This window comes from Nipponia nippon, unplaced genomic scaffold (assembly GCF_047370975.1).
Source record: "Nipponia nippon isolate SJK-2023a ecotype South Korea unplaced genomic scaffold, ASM4737097v1 scaffold_27, whole genome shotgun sequence".
Classification (NCBI taxonomy): Eukaryota; Metazoa; Chordata; class Aves; order Pelecaniformes; family Threskiornithidae; genus Nipponia; species Nipponia nippon.
In genome coordinates this window covers 4,972,383-4,989,983 of record NW_028262344.1, presented here as the reverse complement: position 1 = coordinate 4,989,983, position 17,601 = coordinate 4,972,383, and the positions used below count along the sequence as shown (strand labels likewise).

Below are 17,601 nucleotides of genomic sequence, written 5' to 3'. Positions count from 1 at the left end.
CAGAGTTGGCTTGGTAGCCGCTTCTAGGAGCACTATGCTGCCGCCAGCCTGCAGGAGCAGACCTAAATGCTTCCCCTCAGGCTGTGCTTCACCATGAGGCGTAAAATCTGGCCTGTCCTCCTGTGCCACCTTCTCCAGCTCCCCAGGGTACACCTACACCCCGTTCCGCTCACCCCGAGGGTGCTGGGTGTGTTGGTGACAGCACCAAAAGGAAGAGCTGGAGGCTTTGGCCAGAACACCACTGATTTATTGAGCATGGGGCAGAAGGAGTGGGGAGCAAGTCCTGCCCTATCTCCCAAAGCCAGTTGGATCCCGGCAGAGGTGCCACGTGCCCACGTGCATCCCCAGGGAGGCTGGTGGGACCCCCATGGTCCCCTGGGCATGCAAAAGTCCAACTCGTGGGGCAGAGGAGGTCAGTCACCGTCTTCCCTGCCCCACTCTCCATACCGGCATGGGGCCGCGTGCCGGTGGCAGTACCGAAGGGTCCTGCTGCTGAGTAAGGGGATACACAAGAGGATTGAACCTCTCGGCAAACTTCAGGGCACTGGTACTTCCAGAAGGCGATCTCGCCGTCGTCGCTGCAGGAGGCCAGCAAGCCTGGTTCCTTCGGGTTCCAGGCCACGCAGTTGACGTCCTGCGAGTGTGCCCGGGGAACGTGGGCGGCGAGGCTGAAGGTGGGCTGCTGCGGGTCAGAGGACGCGCTTTCCTCGAAGACCCGGATGGCGTCGTCACCGCAGGCCGTCGCCAGCGCCCCGGTGAGGTGGCACCTGGAGTGGGGGCAGCACCGGGTGGGTCACCCACGCTGCCGCCGGGAGAAAAGGGAGCCGGGCGGCTCCGCCACCGCCTCCCTCCACTCACCACGCCACGTCGTAGATGGTCCTCGTGTGGTAGCCAGAGAGGTTGCAGACGCACTTCCAGGTGGGGTCGGTGCCGCTGCAGGCCACCCCTGGAAGGCAAGAGAATAACCTCCGCTCCCTGCCCGCTCTTTTCCCCTGCCCCCTCTTTTCCCCAGCAGCTTACGAGCAGCTCCGAGCCCCGCGGCACGCTAAGACGGGCTGGGAGCCTCACCTTCCTCATTGCCTGGCTTGTACCGGCGCCAGATGCGCACGGTCTTGTCGTCACTGCAGGAAGCCAAGCGCTCGCCACTGCGGTCGAAGGCCACGCTCCACACCGTCGACTCGTGGCCCTCCAGCGTGGCGCAGCACACCCAGTCGTCCTCCTCTTCGTGGTACAGCTTCACCGTGTCGTCGTAGCTGGCCGAGGCCAAGAGCTGAAGGAGGGCGGAGGAATCAACCGGGCACCAGGCAGCTCAGGCGAAGCTGCCCTTCACCCGCGGTTCGAGTTTGGAGCCAGAAGGGGACCAGGTTGCCGCTCTCCAGGCCCGTTCCCAGCGCTGGGGTAGGATCCAGCATGGAAAAAACAGTGTGTCCCCCCGTGCCAGGCCTTGTTCCCACTCACCTCCTGGTTAGGGTGCCAAACCACGTGCTTGACGTCCTGCGTGTGGGAGTTGAGGACGCTGACGCACTCGTACTCCTCCTCCTCATCCACTGCAGGGAGAAAACTGTTAGGGTGAGAAGAAGGGAGGACGGGGAGCAGGGGCAGCCCTCCACTGTCCCCCGCCACCCCCGGGGGGGCTGCTCCCCCTGCTCTCCCCTCACCTTCCCAGACCCAGACGCTCTTGTCCCGGCTGCAGGTGGCGAGCAGGGTGCTGGAGGGAGCCCAGGCCACCGACTTCACCTCGTTCTCGTGCCCCTCCAGCGTGGTGACGTATTGGGGAGGAAGAGGAGAGGGGAGGGTAGGAGAGGGGAAGAGCGGGACGCGGGCGCGGGGGGCTGGGTCCGGGGGGGGGGTCTCACCTCGAAGCCATCCTCGTGCCTCTTCCAGATGCAGGTGATGGTGTCGAAGCTGGCAGAGGCCAGGTAGGAGCCAGGCCACCCTGCGCACCGTGCGCTGGTGCCCCTCGCCCAGCACCGCCCGGCAGGACCAGCCCGGCCCTGGGGGGAGCGGGATGGGGGGAGGCCCCGCCCATGCCACAAGCCCCGCCCCTCCCAAAAGAGGCCCCTCCCACACAGCCCTGCCCCCCACTGGCCCTGTTCGCCCCACCCCTGCAGCCCATTTAGCCCCGCCCCCTCCACAGGCACACCCTCACAGCCCCTCCCTCATTCCCCTCTGGCCCCGCCCCCTCACTACAGCCCCTCCCTCACTGCCCCTCTGACCTGGTCCCCTTACTACAGCCTCCCTCTCGCCCCGCCCCTCCCAGCCCCTCCCTCATTGCCTTAGCCCCGCCCCCATTGAACCCAGCCCCTTAGCCCCGCCCCTCGCCACAGACACGCCCTTCTAGCCCCGCCCCCTCACCCAGCCCCACCCTCGCTGCCCCTCTGGCCCTGCCCCCTCACCACAGCCCCGCCCTCACAGCCACTCTAGCACCGCCCCTCACCATAGCCCCTCTCTCATTCCCCTGGCCCCACACCCTCACCACAGCCCCTCCCTCCCATCCCCTTAGCCCCGCCCCTCACCACAGACACGCCCCTAGACCCCCGCCTCTCCTAGCCCCGCCCCCTGCGCTTTCGGCCCCGCCCCCTTACCACAGCCTCCCCTGGCCCCGCCCCCTCACCGGCTCCTCCCCAGCCCCTAAGCCCCGCCCCGTCCCCGCGGCCCCGCCCCGCCGCCCGCCCCCCCTCACCTTCCCGTCCCCAGAGGCGGACGAGGCGGTCGCCGCCGCAGGAGGCCAGCAGGCCGCCGCCGGGGCTCCAGGCCAGGAACCAGCAGCGGGAGTCGGGGTGCGCCGGTACGCGGCAAAGCAGCTCAACGTCTCCTTCATGGCGACGTTACCGGCGATGCAGCGTGACGTCAGCGCGCCGGAGCCGGAAGCGGCGCCGACCGGAAGCGGGGCGGTGGCGGAAGGCTCGGAGGCGGAGCCGCTGCGGCTGGGCCCCGGCGCGTCGGGATGTACACCCCGGGCGGGCCGGGGCTGCCCGGCGGGCGGCGGCGGCGCGGAGCGGCGGGGAGCGGCCTGCCCAAGCAGCCGGAGCGCAGCCTGGCCTCGGCGCTGCCCGGGGCTCTCTCCATCACGGCGCTCTGCACGGCGCTGGCCGAGCCCGCCTGGCTCCGCATCCACGGCGGCACCTGCGCCCGGCAGGAGCTGGGCGTCGCCGACGTCCTGGGATACGTCGACCCCGAGCTGCTGCGAGGTGAGGCCGGGCCGGGTGCGTGTGTCCCCGGTGCTCGGGGGCGCTGGGCCAGGTGTGGCGGGGGGGCGGCCGGCTCTCGGGGGGCTCCGGGCCTCGCCTGGGCCGGCCCGCCGGCCCCACCGCTGCCCCCAGCACCTCCAGGCCCCAGCCGCCCCCCTGCACCTCATCATAAAGGTCATTAATAAAGGTTTCTGCCTTCCAGCATCACCAAAACGAGGCAGTTTTTCCCCATTTCAGCACTGACACTGCTCAGGGCTCGGTGTACCCCGCCCCACCTTACAAATTCAGTTCCGAATATCAGCAATAAACGTGTGTGTTTGCATTTACCGGCCGGGAAACGGGCCTCACGCCCTGCCCGAGCGGCTCCCGTGCGATTATCAATCAGGAGGAAGCACAAAAACATCGTTCACAACTTATTTTTTGAGCTAACAGGCGACTGAATCCCTCTAGCAGGATTTGTGCGTTGTTGGGGCATTTTTTTATGAGTTAAAATAAGAACCTGATATGGTTCAAGCTTTCAAATGCACAATTCTGATGGCAAAAGGCGGCGGGCAGCTGCATGATGCGTTTGTTGGCCCGCTTTCGGTTACCTCTGTCCCGGCAGCCGCGGACGGCACGGGGAGGCCCCGCGGATGGCATGGGGAGGCCACCCACCCGGCACGGACGGCGTCAGGGCCACGCGCCTGCGACTCGTTTCCAGCCCCATGTCACGCCAGCGTGTTTGTTAGTGCTTTTTAATGTGACGTTAAAATGAACGCCTGGCTTTATTTATTAAAATCTCTCACAGCGGGTGAGGTGACCGGAGCCCCTTCCCCTCCTTCCTTTCCCCACCACCTCACTGGAGGGACCCCGTGGAAGCGGGGTAGGGGCGGTGACCTTGAACCTCCAGATACCCCTGGTGCCAGCTGCGGACCCGCTTATGGAGGGGCAGAGTCCACATGCACTTGAATTTGGGTGGAGTAGCGTGGGATCTCCCTCGCCACAGGGTTACGTCCTCCTCTTGTTTGCTGGTGGGATATAGCGTTAATAAAAAGATTTTCTAGTAACACCCCCAGCTTTGCTTTAAATAAGGAACCCGTGCAACCTGCTTTGGTGTTTATTTAGCTTTAATTTTCACTGCGATAATAGTTTGTAAAGTGAAATATGTGACCAGGCCGACTGCTGCTGTATTAAAGGAGGTTCATTTTCTAGAGCCTAATTAAAAGCGCCCTGCTGTGCTCCGGTTTCTGTTGAGAGCTGCCTTTTTAAACCTCAAAGGAAAACGCTGGGTGGGATTGGAGCAGGGGGTGTCGTGATACTGGTTGCTCTGTCTGGTGAGTGTTTTGGGTGGAAAAGAGGAGTTTTCCAGTGCTCAGCAGCCGCCTTTCTTCTTCACTTTGCAGATTACTGCATGAACCCACAGACGGTCCTGCTGCTCCGGGTCATCGCTGCCTTCTGCTTCCTGGGAATCATCTGCAGCCTCTCGGCTTTCCTCCTGGACGTCTTTGGCCCCAAGCACCCAGCATTAAAGATCACTCGCCGCTACGCTTTCGCTCACATCCTCACAGGTAAATCCCCGCTGGCAGTGATGGGGTTTCCACCATGCTGGAGGAAAGCCCACGGGTTTCTTTTTCCATCCCCAACCCTTAAGGGGACAGAAAAAAAGCCCCTGAAGGCTTTTTTTCAGCCTTCGGTTCAGAGCTGTGGCGCCCATACGACCTGCAGAGCTTCCCCTTTGTGGTGTTTTGGGTCTGAAGGGCAACAGCAGCCTCACACAGCTAAAATTGGTGTTAAATCTTGGGGGGAAGAGGTCGAGGAGGAACATTAAGTGTCTACTAATGTGTCTTATTTTTCAAAGAGATCCCGTAGCACCTTTCTGGGGAAGAAGGTCATCTTTTCTGGCTCGTGAGGTCAAAGGAGCTTTAATATCCTTTATCCCTGGCAGAATTACCTGCATCAGACCTGAGCGGCTCAGGCAAAGTCTGAGCTGTCAGGCTGCCCCAAGCACTGAGCACCGATTTGTCCCTGCCGCTCCTTCTAGGTCGCAAAAAAAAACCCCTTCCAAAGTGTTCAGCTTTGGTTTGTGTTGCTGGCTGCCCCGCTCAGCCAGGTTCATTCTAAGCCCGTGATCCTCCACTGTGTTTTCCCCTCTCTTGGGCAGGATTTCAGGCATCCGCCACCCCCTTTCACTGCAGGCTCTTGCGCTCTGCCTGCTTAAACTGCCGGCAAGCAGGTCACGGTGTCCCTTTGCCAGATCAGCCGTGAAACGAATTTGCGGATTTATTTTTTGTGCTGTCTGCTCAGCGCCTCTCCCGGCCTCTCTCTCAGTCCTGCAGTGTGCCACCGTCATCGGATTCTGCTACTGGGCCTCGGAGCTGATCCTCGCCCAACAACAGCAGCACAAAAAGTACCACGGTTCCCAAGTCTACGTCACCTTCGCCGTCAGTTTCTACCTGGTGGCGGGCGCCGGGGGAGCCTCCATCCTCGCCACCGCCGCCAACCTGCTGCGTCACTACCCCACCGAGGAAGAGGAGCAAGCCCTGGAGCTCCTGTCCGAGATGGAGGAGAACGAACCTTACCCAGCCGAGTACGAAGTGATCAACCAATTCCAGCCGCCTCCGGCTTACACCCCCTGATGTCACCTGCACCGGGACGCTGTCATGGCTTTCTCCCAACCCCAGAATTCATTTTCTTGGCACCTCCTTCGCTCTTCTGATCTCTCCCGTGCAGAGGAAGGAACTTTTCAGGTCAGATGACCTGCGTTTTCTTCCTATCCCTTATTTTATTAACTCCACGGCGTGAGTTTTAACCCCGCACCAGCTCGGCTGGCCGAAATAACGACGCCGTCGCCCCCCGTGCAGCTTCTCCCCGGCACAAGGGGCGGTGGGATCCGCTCTTCCCCATTGGAGATCTCATCCCTACCCTGCACTGGGAAGGAGAGGGGAAATCATGCTGGATTCCCAGCCCAGTGTGCGGTGAACTCAGTCCCTCCTCCACCGAGGTGTAACGTACACACAGAGAAAGGTGTGACGCACGCGCGTGTGTGTATATTTTTATATATATATATATATAGGGGAAACGCCTGCCGCGGCATGCTGATGGGAGAGGAACAGCCCTTTATAGCAGCTGTATGGCAGGAGGAAGGTAGAGCAAACCCCCCGCTGCTCTGATCCTCTTCTCTGACTGGCACTGACCACATGAGCATTTTGCACTTTATTTCGGGCTCGGGGGAGGACGGTGACAGTTTTGGGGCCAGCTGCTGGGGACTGTCACTGCTGTAAAACCCCCGAGCGAGGTTTGCAAGCAGGCAGCGCAACGTGGACTGATTTCAAAGAAGCTCTTCTGATGGTTTCGGTGGTTTTGGCGGAGCTCTGTTCCCCCCGCCGTGGCATCCAGCTCCTGTCAGCATCTCACCGAGCAAATCTTAGGGGATTTTAGCCAAGATGCAACCAGCTGTTGGTACAGTGACAGCTCCTGGGAAGCAGGTTGACCCTGCGCTGGAAAACCGGTGTCTCTGCCTGTAGCTTTTATGCAAGTTCCTGATCTCCGCGCCGATCTGACTCTCTTGCTTTTTGCCCCCACTTTTAATCTCGGTGGTTTTTTGTCCTGCTCTTGGTTTATTACCCCATTCCTTCTGCAAGCCCCGAGAGATGCCGGACCTCGAGGAGTGAATGGAACCAAGGGAAAGCCAATCTGGCACGTCCAGACCTGCAGCCAAGCCCAGAGGAGGTAGCCGGCAGGGACAGAGCGGGTTTTTTTGGGGCTGTTTAAAGCAAACCGAATAGGAAAAAAAAAAGGAAGGGATACATCAATGTGAGCACTGCAGCACTGAAAAACTCAAGGCTGGCTCCACAGAGGGTACGGTAGTTTAGGGAAGGAGTTTTAGGACAGGTCCTAGGCTTCCGATGATCCCTTTAATGCTTTTATTACCTATTTTCTTGGTGCCAGCTGTCTTGCCCAGCTTGTCCCTTTTTGTCTCGCCCCGCTCCCGCAGCAGCAGTGGCTATGCAAGAGCTTCGGCCGCTTGCCGGGGCTCGGGCTGTGGCACAAAACCAGAAAACTCGGCCCGGGGAGGGTACTGCCTGTGCCCTGCAGGACTCAAGGAGGAAAATCAGCCCCTTAAAACCGTCGGGGGTTTTGATGGAAGGGCACGGAGCGCAGGGAGAAGCCGGCAGCTTCAGGGGGTTTAGCAGCCCCGGGGCAGCTCCTTTTCCTCCTCCATCCTGCCTCTGGGGCCTCGGCCAAAGAAACATCCCACCGGCTCTTCCCCAGCATCCGGCTGGCATGGCAATCCGTCTGGAAAACAGTTTGGGTTTCCCCAACGGTGACTTATAATCAAGAGGGGCTTGAGTGTAAATAGTCTGTGCATAAACATGCTGTATTTCTGTAAAAAAAACAACAAAAAGAGACAAGTGACGTCATTTCCTTCCACTGGAATCCAGACAGGAGGCAGGGGTGCGGGTGCTGTGGGGTGCGGGGCTCCCCCCGCCCTTCTCCAGAGGAAATAAAGGGGGTGCACAGAGCCGTGTGTGGAAGCTTGCGCTTTCTTCCGGAAAAGGGGGTGCCCCTCCTTGCACTGCGCCCCGGTAAATGGTGCTGCCTTGTGCCTGCTGTGCTCTGCCCTGTGCCCCAATAACCGGCCCTGCCTGCACCCACTGCCCCCCAATAACCAGCCCTGCCTGTACCCCACTGCCCCCCAATAACCAGCCCTGCCTGCGCCTGCTGCCTCCCAGTAACTGGCCCTGCCTGCACTCCCATAACCAGCCCTGCCTGCACCCCATTGCACCCCAGTAACCGCCCCAGCCTGCACCCCATTGCCCCCCATAACCGGCCCTGCCTGTACCCAGTTGCCCCCCAATAACCAGCCCTGTCTGCACCCACTGCCCCCCAATAACCAGCCCTGCCTGCACGCCACGGCTCCCCGGAACCGGCCCTGCCTGCACCCTTGCACCCCCATAACCGGCCCTGCCTGCACCGTCGCACCCCGTAACCGGCCCTGCCTGCGCCCGCTGCCCTGCACTCCGCTGGTGGGGACGTGTCCCCACGTCAAGCCCCGCCCCTCCGGCGGGCGGCCCCGCGCCAAGCCCCGCCTCCGACGCTCGCTGGGCCACCCCGCCCACCGAGCCATCAGTGCCCCGCGCGCCCTTACCCTCCCCTCCCTTCGCGTCCGCGCGCCTGCAGGGGTGGGCTCTCCCCTCTGCCGCCCAATGGCTGCACGGGGCGGTGAGGCGGCGGGCCAATGGCGGAGCGGCGCGGCGCGATGACGCACCGAGCGCGACGCGGGGCGGCCCACGGAGCAGCGGTGGCATGTTGCAGCCGCGGTGGCCGTTCGTTGGTCTCGTTACCCGCTGCGTCCGCGCCGCCCGCCTCGGCCCCCGTCCTCCCGGGCCTGCCGAGGTCCCCTCTGCTGCTGGCGGCCAGGCGAGGGGCGGCGCGGGGCGGCAGGGCCTGCTGGGCCTGCTGGCGCGGCAGTGCAGCTGCGTGATGGGGCAGCGGGCGCGGCGGGCCCGGTACCGCGGCGGCGGTAGTAGCGGCGGGGACGGGGCGGCAGAGCGGGTGAGGCGCGGCGGCGGGTGGTGGTGGCGGGGGCTGCTCCGAGGCCACCCTGCCTTCGCTGCCATTGGCCGCCTCATGGCGACCCTGGCCGGTGTCTTCGTCTGGGACGGGCAGCGCATCGAGGAGGAGGAGCTGCAGCGGTGGGTGTCCGCCGCGGGGCCCCCCGGGACATCCCGCACCCCTATCCTCGGTGGCCCAGGAACCCCTCCAGATCCTCGGTGGCCCCAAATCACCCTGCTCCCCCCATTCCGTAGGGCCTGGGTTGCCCCCCTCACATTTTTTTGGGCGGGTGTGCTCTCACAAACCTTGCCGTCCCTGGGGTTCCCACCCTCTGTAGGTTCTGCCCCATATCTTGACCTGGGGGTGCACCCTTCAAGTCCTCCCCCCCACAGGGTGCCCCCCTAAATCTACTGGGGTGCTGCCTCAAATCCTCCTCCAGCTGCTGTCCTGGGGGGGTGTCCCCCAGCCCTTTTTCTGGGGTGCTGGGGGGGTGGGGTGCATCCTGCATTCCCTAAGTCCTGTCCCTGCTTGGTGCACCCCCTGAAAATTCACTGGGGCCTTGAGGTGTCACCCTAACCCCCCATTCTGTGCTTGGTGCCCCCCCCAGCTCCCTTCCCCCTTGGGCTCTGGGGGTGCACCCTTCACCCCCCAGATCCTGCCCCAACAGGCTGCCTCCCCCAAACCCTCCCTGCTGTGGTTTCAGGGTGGCCCTTACACCCCACTCCGGGGTTGCTGCAGAAAGGAGTGCCCCCCCCCCTTGCCCCAATACTGGGTGCCCCCTATTGTGCTGCTGTGTGGAGCGTTTACACCTGGGGGACAGCGCTGGTGTGGGACACATGCACACGCAGAGCCCCCCCGATCCGATGGGATGATGCTAGAAGGACCCTCTGACCTTTCCAGTTGCCTTTTGAGATGGCTGTGGAAGCACGCAGCTTCATTTAGCCGTAATTATCCAGTGTAGCCTGTAACAAAGTGGGGGGTGAGTCAGGACAGGGTAATTAAGACTTAATGAGAAGCTCAGGGTGCGATGGGGCATCACCGCGTTTCCCCTCTCTTAAATTCTGCATCCGGGTGCCTTGTCCAGACTGTCCTGTGGATGTTAAATACCCGGTCTTTGTTTAAGTCGCTTACCTAAGGCTTAATTAAATCTTAGAGCTAATGAGAAACAAGTCTCACACCCCAATTTATGACACCTTCAAACATTTTAGAGCAATCCCCAGCCTTTACATGCAGCCAATGCTGGAAAAAGCCAAATCCTGGTTTTATTCCCTAAGAAGGAGCTGCTGCTCTGCATCGCGCAGCCTTTCGGGTCCCAGCATTAAGGATAAACCCTACCTGATGTTTTCCAGTGGGCTCAGCAGGGCTTGGCTTAGGCCTGGGATTAAAAGCGGAGTTTGTCTTTTCTTGTTCAAGGTTACTCCTTGCAGGCTTGAGCCTCCTCACCTTAATTTAAGGACTCTGCAAGCCCAATCTTCTTCCAGTGCACTTTACCAGGCAAGGGAGAGTTTACTTTTACTTTTCCTCTTTATTATTTACTTTCTCCTTATTCCTTTAATCATTTACTCTCTCTCATGGCTCATTAGGCTTGTCTAGTTGCAGGAGCAATCAAGTCCTCGGCAAAGTCTTTGCTCATTGTTATAATGAGTTAGAGTTGCAGGAGGTCTCGGTGGGAGAGCTTTGCTCTCCTCTCTTCAACAGCCAATGTATTTTTACAAGACAGGTGGGATTACGTCGCAGATGGGCTCGAAATGACGGCAGAAATAAATAAACAGGATGAAACTATGCAGTGAAACTCTTCCTGCTTAGCTCTCCCCTCCTGGTTAGCTTGCTCATGCCTTTGTGTCAGCCAGGGAGCTGTGTCTCCTCCTGGGGTTTAAAATAGCTCTCCGCTTTGGTATCGTCTTTCTCTTCCTCTCCCAGCTCTCCTTCTCCTCTGTCCTCCTCCCATTTAACTTTATGGGAGACTTTTTTTTTTCCCTTGGTAAAACCAAAATCCCTGCTCCGGTGGTGCTGTCCCCACCTTCTGGCATGGTGGTTTGTAGCTATTGGGGGGGTCAAAAATGGCAACGGAGAGCTCTGCCCGTGGTTGGCATCACCTCCAGCCTGCCCTGCCATCCCCTGCCATGGCATCCTGCCCGCCACCAGTGCAGAAACACCGATGCAGCCCACCCGGTTAAGCGAGGCCGGGATTGGACACCGGCCAGGGAAGCGGCTCAGGCGGCTGTCAGCATCTGCCTGTCCTTTAGTTGCCAGCTAACGAAGGTGCCTTGTCCTTCATGCGGCTGGTTGGAGCAGGCTGCGTTGGGTGATGGAGCCCCTGCCAAGGTGAGAGCTTTGCTGCTGGGCTGGGAGCCTCCTCCTCCGGCAGTTAGCTTCATTTAGAAATTAAAATGAGCAGGTTTAAGGCACGGGGTTGGGCTTGCAGGGGTTTTGCAGCAAGTGTGACAAAACCCTTGCGGTTCAGATGCTGGTGGCGGTGGTTTGGTTTTCAGGTGCTGCGGTACCATGCCCCTTCCTCAGGGAGAGGGGAATCATGGATTTTGTTTTTTATGCCATGAGATGGGCGCTTGTTTGCAGAGGGACAAGGGCCAGGCCAGTAGCAGCCTTACGCATCGATGTGGATAAATCCTGTGGCTGTTATTTTTCTAGCTCGTCTCTGATGAGGATGGAGGTGGTGGTGAAGCAGGAGCATGGAGGCTTTGCTCCCTGCCCCAGTTTGATCCCATCCCGCTGCCCTCTGTGGAGCAGCTCGGCTGCGGTCACGGAGGTGATCCAGCTTAGAAAGGTCTCCTCGTCCCAATGCCCTGGCTTGCCGCCGCTTCCGCGAGCTCTGCACCTCTCCAACCCTATCTCAGTTCGCTAACCCAGCCAGTTTGGGTTTTGCTGCATCAGTGAGAGGAGTCGGCTCGCGGAGGAACAGAGCGAAGGCTGTAATCAATAAACCAGAGTTGGGAAGGAGGGGATGGAGGGAGCGGGGCTCTTCCTGCTCAGTGAAGGTAACGGTAGGGCTGTGTGGGGCACAGAGGAATGTTCATGGGGTGGTCATGCCGGGGCTGTGCCCACCAAACCTGGGGGAAGGTGGGTTTGTGGATCAAATTTGTCCCGTGAAGCTTTCAGACCAGTCCAGGGGAGGCTGGGAGCGTGGCGATTTCCAGCAACCACGAACATTAATTCAGCCAGACCAGTGAGACCTGCCTTGCAGGTTACAAATTTGTACTTTAGTTCTGGCTGATGCTAATTACTTTAATATAATTAGTGTCTTCAGGCATCGCCAGGAGGGTTGAAAAAGCTGCAGATGATAGTGAGTGATCCTCCTTCCTTGAGGTTGAGGACTCCAGGTGTAGATAAACCAGCCATTCCTCTCTAGTGTTTTATTTTGGGGGGCTGAAGCTGTGGCTTGGAGATATTTATCCCGGTGGTGGGAGGTTTTCTTGCCCTCTTCTCTTCCCCCAGTATTTTTGAGACCCAAGATCTGAACCCAGTTTCTGTAGGTGAAGGATGCTGAAACTGGGGGGGTTGATGCTCTGTGGAGCCACGTTTGTTGGAAGCCCCTGCTTCTGTTTCCTTCCCTCTCGTAGGAGAGGCTGCTGTTCCCGTTTGCTGCCTGGCAAACTGTGGCTGCTGTCGGCGATGTGCTTCTTGTCGCTTTGCAGACCGAGACGGGCTTTCATGAGCCAACCCTCGCCACCCCGAAACCCCCTTCCCTCCCTGCTTCCTTTTGCACCCCAAGTCTCAGTCCTGCGAATGACTTCATACCTTGGTGCCTTCAATCTGAAAATCCTTCTTTTTCCTTAAATCCATATTACTTTTGGTTTCATCCTGCGCAGCTTCTGTTTGATCCAGCCAGGAAAACAAATCTTGGTTTGAGAGCATCTGATGGTGACTGCTGTGGGTTTTTTTTCCTTTGTGGAAAGGCTGATATTTGCTGAGGATGGAGGGTGGTTTTTCTGCCAGATCTCAGCGGGGTGGAGGAGAAGCACTTCCCATCCGTACAAGGAACAAGCCCCTGCATGCTTCCCCTAAGAAACAGCCGGCACACCGCCACTGCTACCATCCTGTGGGGTTTTTTCCCTTCCTCTCCTTGAAGAGTGAGCCCTGTGGCTGTGGGTGACATTTTATGGTGCTGCAAGGGCCACCTGGCTTAGGGACTCCCCAGCAGCTGTGTTCAACACCCGACTAGGTTTCTACCCTGCAAGAGGATGTAGGCCATGAACACACTACGGCATGATTTTTCAGCGCTGTATAATATTTATAAGCACAAGACCCTTAGGATGAAAGAAAAAGGCTGTAGGGGTGGGTTTTCTGCACCGGTGAGCAACCCAGGCAGGAGGGGAGAGCCCAGGCTGCTCTTCCTACACCAGAAACCCTCTAGATGAAGCCTGGACCATGCCGGGAAGGTTTTTCCGGTCTCAGGGGGCTCCATCTGTAGCAGAAAGGCTCTGATGAGGCTTTGGTTACAAACTGTTTTGGTTTTCGTCTTCCCCCAGGTCCACACAGGAGATGAAGCACATGGAGAATATCTCCAGCCTGCTACAGGGCAGCAGCCTGGGCGAGTATCAACGGCTGGATCCCAAATCGGAACGAGAGGCTGTCGCCGCTCCCGGGGAGCAGCCCTGGGAGATGATCATGGACAAGAAGCACTTTAAGCTCTGGCGGCGGCCCATTGAGGGCACCCACTTATACCAGTACCGAGGTAACGGTGCTCCCCGTACCCCACCTGTAGCTTGTTTTTCCTGTGCCAAGTCCTTGGGGTGGGGGTGTGCGTGTGCCTCCTGCATCCTGCCTGGCCTGTATTTATAGGAAACTGGAAAAACTGTGAATTGTCGTCCTTTGCATCCCTCTCTGCAGATCCTGTCCCCCCCTTAGCCCTTCAGAGGGTTCCCAGCCCTGCTACCTGCCTTAGAAAAAGCCTTTTCCTTTTATTCTTGCTGCACTGAGATAAAGACTTGCTTATGCTTGGGATTAAAAACTTTCTCTTTACCGCAGTGTTTGGGTCGTACACAGATGTGACTCCCAGGCAATTCTTCAACGTACAGGTGAGCACCTTTGAAATCTGGGCTGTGTGGCACGTTAGAACTAAAGTACAGCCTCTGCCCGAGGGGTGGGATAGAGAAATGGTGAATATTCTCTTCTCTTTATACCATTTACGTGATCTAGAGCCAATCCCAATATAGATCAGAAGCAGGGCGAGTTATCCCATGCTCCAACTGGGTTTTGCTGCCTGTCCCTGCTGGAAGTGAAGGATCAGCATGTGTGGGCTGTGATCAGCTGCAGGAGCTCAGCGGGTTTCTGGTCCTAGCTCGCTCTCTGCCTGCCCTGCCAGCTCCTGTGCTTCCTCTTCTGGTGACTCTCAGAAAGTATTTAATAATTTCCTGGTGGGTAAAACGCCTGACCGTGACACAGCTTGTTTCCACAGGATGAGGAAAAGGGCCGGTTACCTTCCTTTAATGACGCTGTTGGACTTTGTTGTGACTCAGCCTCTCTTTCTTGCCAGCTGGATACTGAATATAGGAAGAAGTGGGACTCGCTGGTCATCAAATTGGACGTAATCGAGAGAGACCTGGCCACTGGATCGGAAGTGATTCACTGGGTCACTCATTTCCCGGTGAGCGGCTCCTTCTTTCCTGCTCTGGTGATCCTCCTTACCCCAGGCAAACAGCCAGCAGGGTTGATGCCTGTTCTTTCTCCTCCCCAGTACCCTATGTACTCGCGAGACTATGTATACGTTCGACGGTATGGCGTAGACAAAGAGAACAACCTGATGGTACTAGTCTCACGGTAGGTATTGCCGGGTTGACCTCCTGATGGCTTTCTGCCGTCTCCCATCTGTAAAACAAAGTTGAGAGCTGGGTATAAATTTCATGAGCTTTTTTTTTTTTTTTTAAACTGTGTCAAAACTTCAAGGATCTGTCTTGAAAATACAGCTGCCTTCTCTGGGGTGAAAACATTGTTCTCTTAGTACCCACCTCCAAAACACTAGCAGATGCTCAGTGTAGTCCACACCCAGAGCTCACCTTGTGCTGCTCCCTTCTCTTGTTTCCTCCAGGGCAGTGGAGCATCCAAGTGTCCCCGAAGACCCTGAGTACGTTCGGGTCAGAACCTATGAGTCCCAAATGGTCATCCGTCCCCACAAAACCTTTGATGAGGTACGTTTTGGGGTGGGCTGGGAAACGGAGCGGAAAGCTTGTCATGAGATTGGAGCAGGAGGAAGCAACCCCTGCTCTGAGGGGAACTGTACCTTCTCGGGCCATGATCCATAGCACTAACCTGGGGTAAATACTCCAGAGTCAGAAAGGAGGGTTGAGTTTGTTTCCCAAAGGTGAGGGAAACCCATCCACGTGTGGCTCTGGAAGGATTTGAAGATCTATCCCAGTAGCTTGAGACTCTTCCTGCAGGAGCTTGGTGCCCCCGGAGAGCCGAACATGCCATTTCAGAGCACCAGGCTCCTTTAAAAAAGCCTTAAGCCTCGCAAGTCTCATTCCTAGCACTTAATGTTCTCAGAAAAATTGTTGCTTGGTCTTTGCAGGGTATCCAGAGCCTGAAGAGAGTGTGCTGGGTCAGTGGAGGACTAGGGGAGTGACACCTCCTTCTCCAAGAAAACCCTCCCTGTGTGCTTTCACTGGGTCTCGATGGGTCTGCGTCGCATCCTTCTTAACGCTGCAAGCAGCCCTAAAGGGAATTTAAGTGCGGCTGCAAAGCCCAGCAGAGTTTCTCTGCCAGCTCAGGCTCACTCGCCTTCTCCTTTCCCAGAACGGTTTCGACTACTTGCTGACCTACAGCGACAACCCGCAGACTGTGTTTCCCCGTTACTGCGTCAGCTGGATGGTCTCGAGCGGTGAGTGAGCTTTGGTCGGGAGAATTCACCCCTTGGTGACAAATTCCTCCAGCTTCTCACTCTGGAGCGAGCACGGGCGCTCCTGCCTTCCCCTTCCTGCACCTGTGTGGGGCAGAAAATAGACAGAGAAGCTTAAAATCTGAGACCTGGAGGATTTGGGGGGTATTTTTGGTGCCTCAGGCTGCTCTTCCTTTGTCACGGGGAGGAAGTCCTGCCTGGATTCCTGGCTGTGAGGGGGAAAGGTGTCCATGCACAAGGATGCTCTTTCTCTCCCGTGTCTGCTCCAGGCAGAAGGAAAAAACCAGCAGGATCCCTTTTTTTTTTTTTTTAAATAGAATGAGCTGTTTTTTCCTTACTTCAGAGCAGCGCTGGCTCTGAAGCTCTTCTGCATTTGACTTCTGCCCCTTACAGTGAACAGGGAAGAAAATTCCTTCTAGTTAGAGGTACAGTGCCTGTGCTGAGACTTCCATGAAGGAGCTTGGCTTTAAGTGGAGGGGAAAAAAGCAGTGTTTAAAGGATCTGGCTGAGCCGATGGCTGTCCCCCCTGCAGAGCTGCCCAAAAATAAACCTGGAAGAGCCCGAGGTGCGCTTGGCATTGCAATACCTACTGAGGGGTTCAACGTTCCCCTCCAGGCAGGGGAGGATGGAAAGCGCCGCTTTCTCATGGGACTGGGAGAAAAAGGGGCTGTCACCACCTTTAACTCTCATTTTATTCATTGGTGGGGGGAATAAAACCAGAAGTGTTGTGCCTGCGGTGATTTCCCCCCCCACCCCCCCCTACTGTCACATGGCTCGTGGTAGAGACTGATGCAAGAAAGTTGAAAGGCATTCATTCAACGCACTCGAGCATCGGACTAACCTTTTTTTTCCTATTCTCCCTCCTTTGACAACTACTGAAACCTCTTTTCTTCCAGAGTGCACTCTTTAATGCATGTAAAAAGGCGTCTAAAGCTCCCGGGGGGGCTGGCGTCACCCACGCACCCCTGTGCCACAGTAGCTGCATGGTGCAGGGGCCTCCTCCGTGCTCTTAATGCTCATTGTTTTAGAATAAAAATGATGAGTGGTGGGAGATCAGCATCTCCAGGTGGGGCCGCATGGAGCTGGTGCAGCCCTGCCTGGGGCAGAGGTGATAATTTTAAACATTAACCATTAATTAATGTGTCACAAACTCACTCCCAGGTCACTTATAATGTAGCCAGGAGGTGGTGAGGTTCCCTAGGGCTCGCAGGAGGGGCTGCCTGGCTCCAAGGTCCTTGCAGCCCTATTCCAGAATGGATCTCAGCAAGTCAAATAAGAGTTGATTTATTTTTTTTAATTAAAAAAAATCCCACCATAAAGTACCTTAACTGCGAGGTTTTAACTGAGCAGGGGGACGGGAAGCGGCAGAAATCCCTTAATGCCAGCGAGGTTGTGGGATGCCCCTTGAATAAAGCGGCAGGGCAGCGTTATCAGGATGGAAGAGAAAAGTCAGGAGGGAAAAGAAAAATCAGGGGAGGTGAGAAGGGGGAAAGACAGGAGGATCTTCCCTCCGGCATCTCCGGAGCCCGGCAGCTGCGTTGCTGAGCAGCTGCCTGTCCCTCTCCTGCTTCTCCTTCCCACCAGGTATGCCAGATTTCCTGGAGAAGCTGCACACGGCAGCCCTGAAAGCCAAAAAGATGGAGATCGAAGTGCGGGACTATATGTCTGCCAAGCCCATCGAGAGCGGTGGCAGCGAGGGGAAGGCGAGTATGGCAGCAGCGGAGCACAAGAGCGATGGCACCTGCAGCCCTGCCCAGCTGGAATACGCCTGAGGAGCCGAACCTCCGCTCCTCCGGCCCTGGGACAGGAGCCAGGCTCCGGAGAGGGACCTGTGCCATGCCGCTGCCGCCGGAGCTTAGTTCAGTTTTTTCCCTCCTTGTCTCATCTCCAAAGCTCTGCTCCCTCTTGAGGACGGGGATCCTGCCCCCTGTGTGTTTGTGGCCAGGCTGATGAAATCTCATGTCGTGTAATCATTTTTCTGTACTGGTAAATATTTCCCCTCCCTGACAAGAAAAAATACCC

At 57.7% G+C, this 17,601-nt stretch overlaps 3 protein-coding genes across 3 annotated transcripts; 2 read left to right on the top strand and 1 right to left on the bottom strand.

The window, feature by feature from the left end:
• Positions 1–5: 5 nt before the first annotated feature.
• On the bottom strand, positions 6–2,828 carry CIAO1 (cytosolic iron-sulfur assembly component 1; the record flags this gene model as incomplete). The annotated part of the gene is given in 8 exon segments (XM_087762669.1): positions 6–767; positions 859–946; positions 1,069–1,270; positions 1,459–1,547; positions 1,659–1,768; positions 1,855–1,926; positions 1,928–1,994; positions 2,684–2,828. Coding segments are annotated over 8 exon segments (1,371 nt in total), but the record flags the coding sequence as incomplete, so codon positions are not given.
• TMEM127 (transmembrane protein 127) lies at positions 2,821–6,684 on the top strand. Its single transcript, XM_087762720.1, has 3 exons — positions 2,821–3,191; positions 4,574–4,738; positions 5,499–6,684. Exons 1-3 carry the CDS (start codon positions 2,948–2,950, stop codon positions 5,804–5,806), a joined length of 717 nt encoding a protein of 238 aa, XP_087618846.1. The 5' UTR covers positions 2,821–2,947; the 3' UTR covers positions 5,807–6,684.
• A 1,754-nt stretch (positions 6,685–8,438) lies between these two features.
• STARD7 (StAR related lipid transfer domain containing 7) lies at positions 8,439–17,549 on the top strand. The gene is made up of 8 exons (XM_087762721.1): positions 8,439–8,866; positions 13,214–13,419; positions 13,713–13,762; positions 14,221–14,331; positions 14,422–14,504; positions 14,773–14,872; positions 15,477–15,561; positions 17,164–17,549. The coding sequence occupies exons 1-8, from the start codon at positions 8,478–8,480 to the stop codon at positions 17,349–17,351; spliced, it is 1,212 nt and encodes a 403-aa protein (XP_087618847.1). The 5' UTR covers positions 8,439–8,477; the 3' UTR covers positions 17,352–17,549.
• Positions 17,550–17,601: the final 52 nt, after the last annotated feature.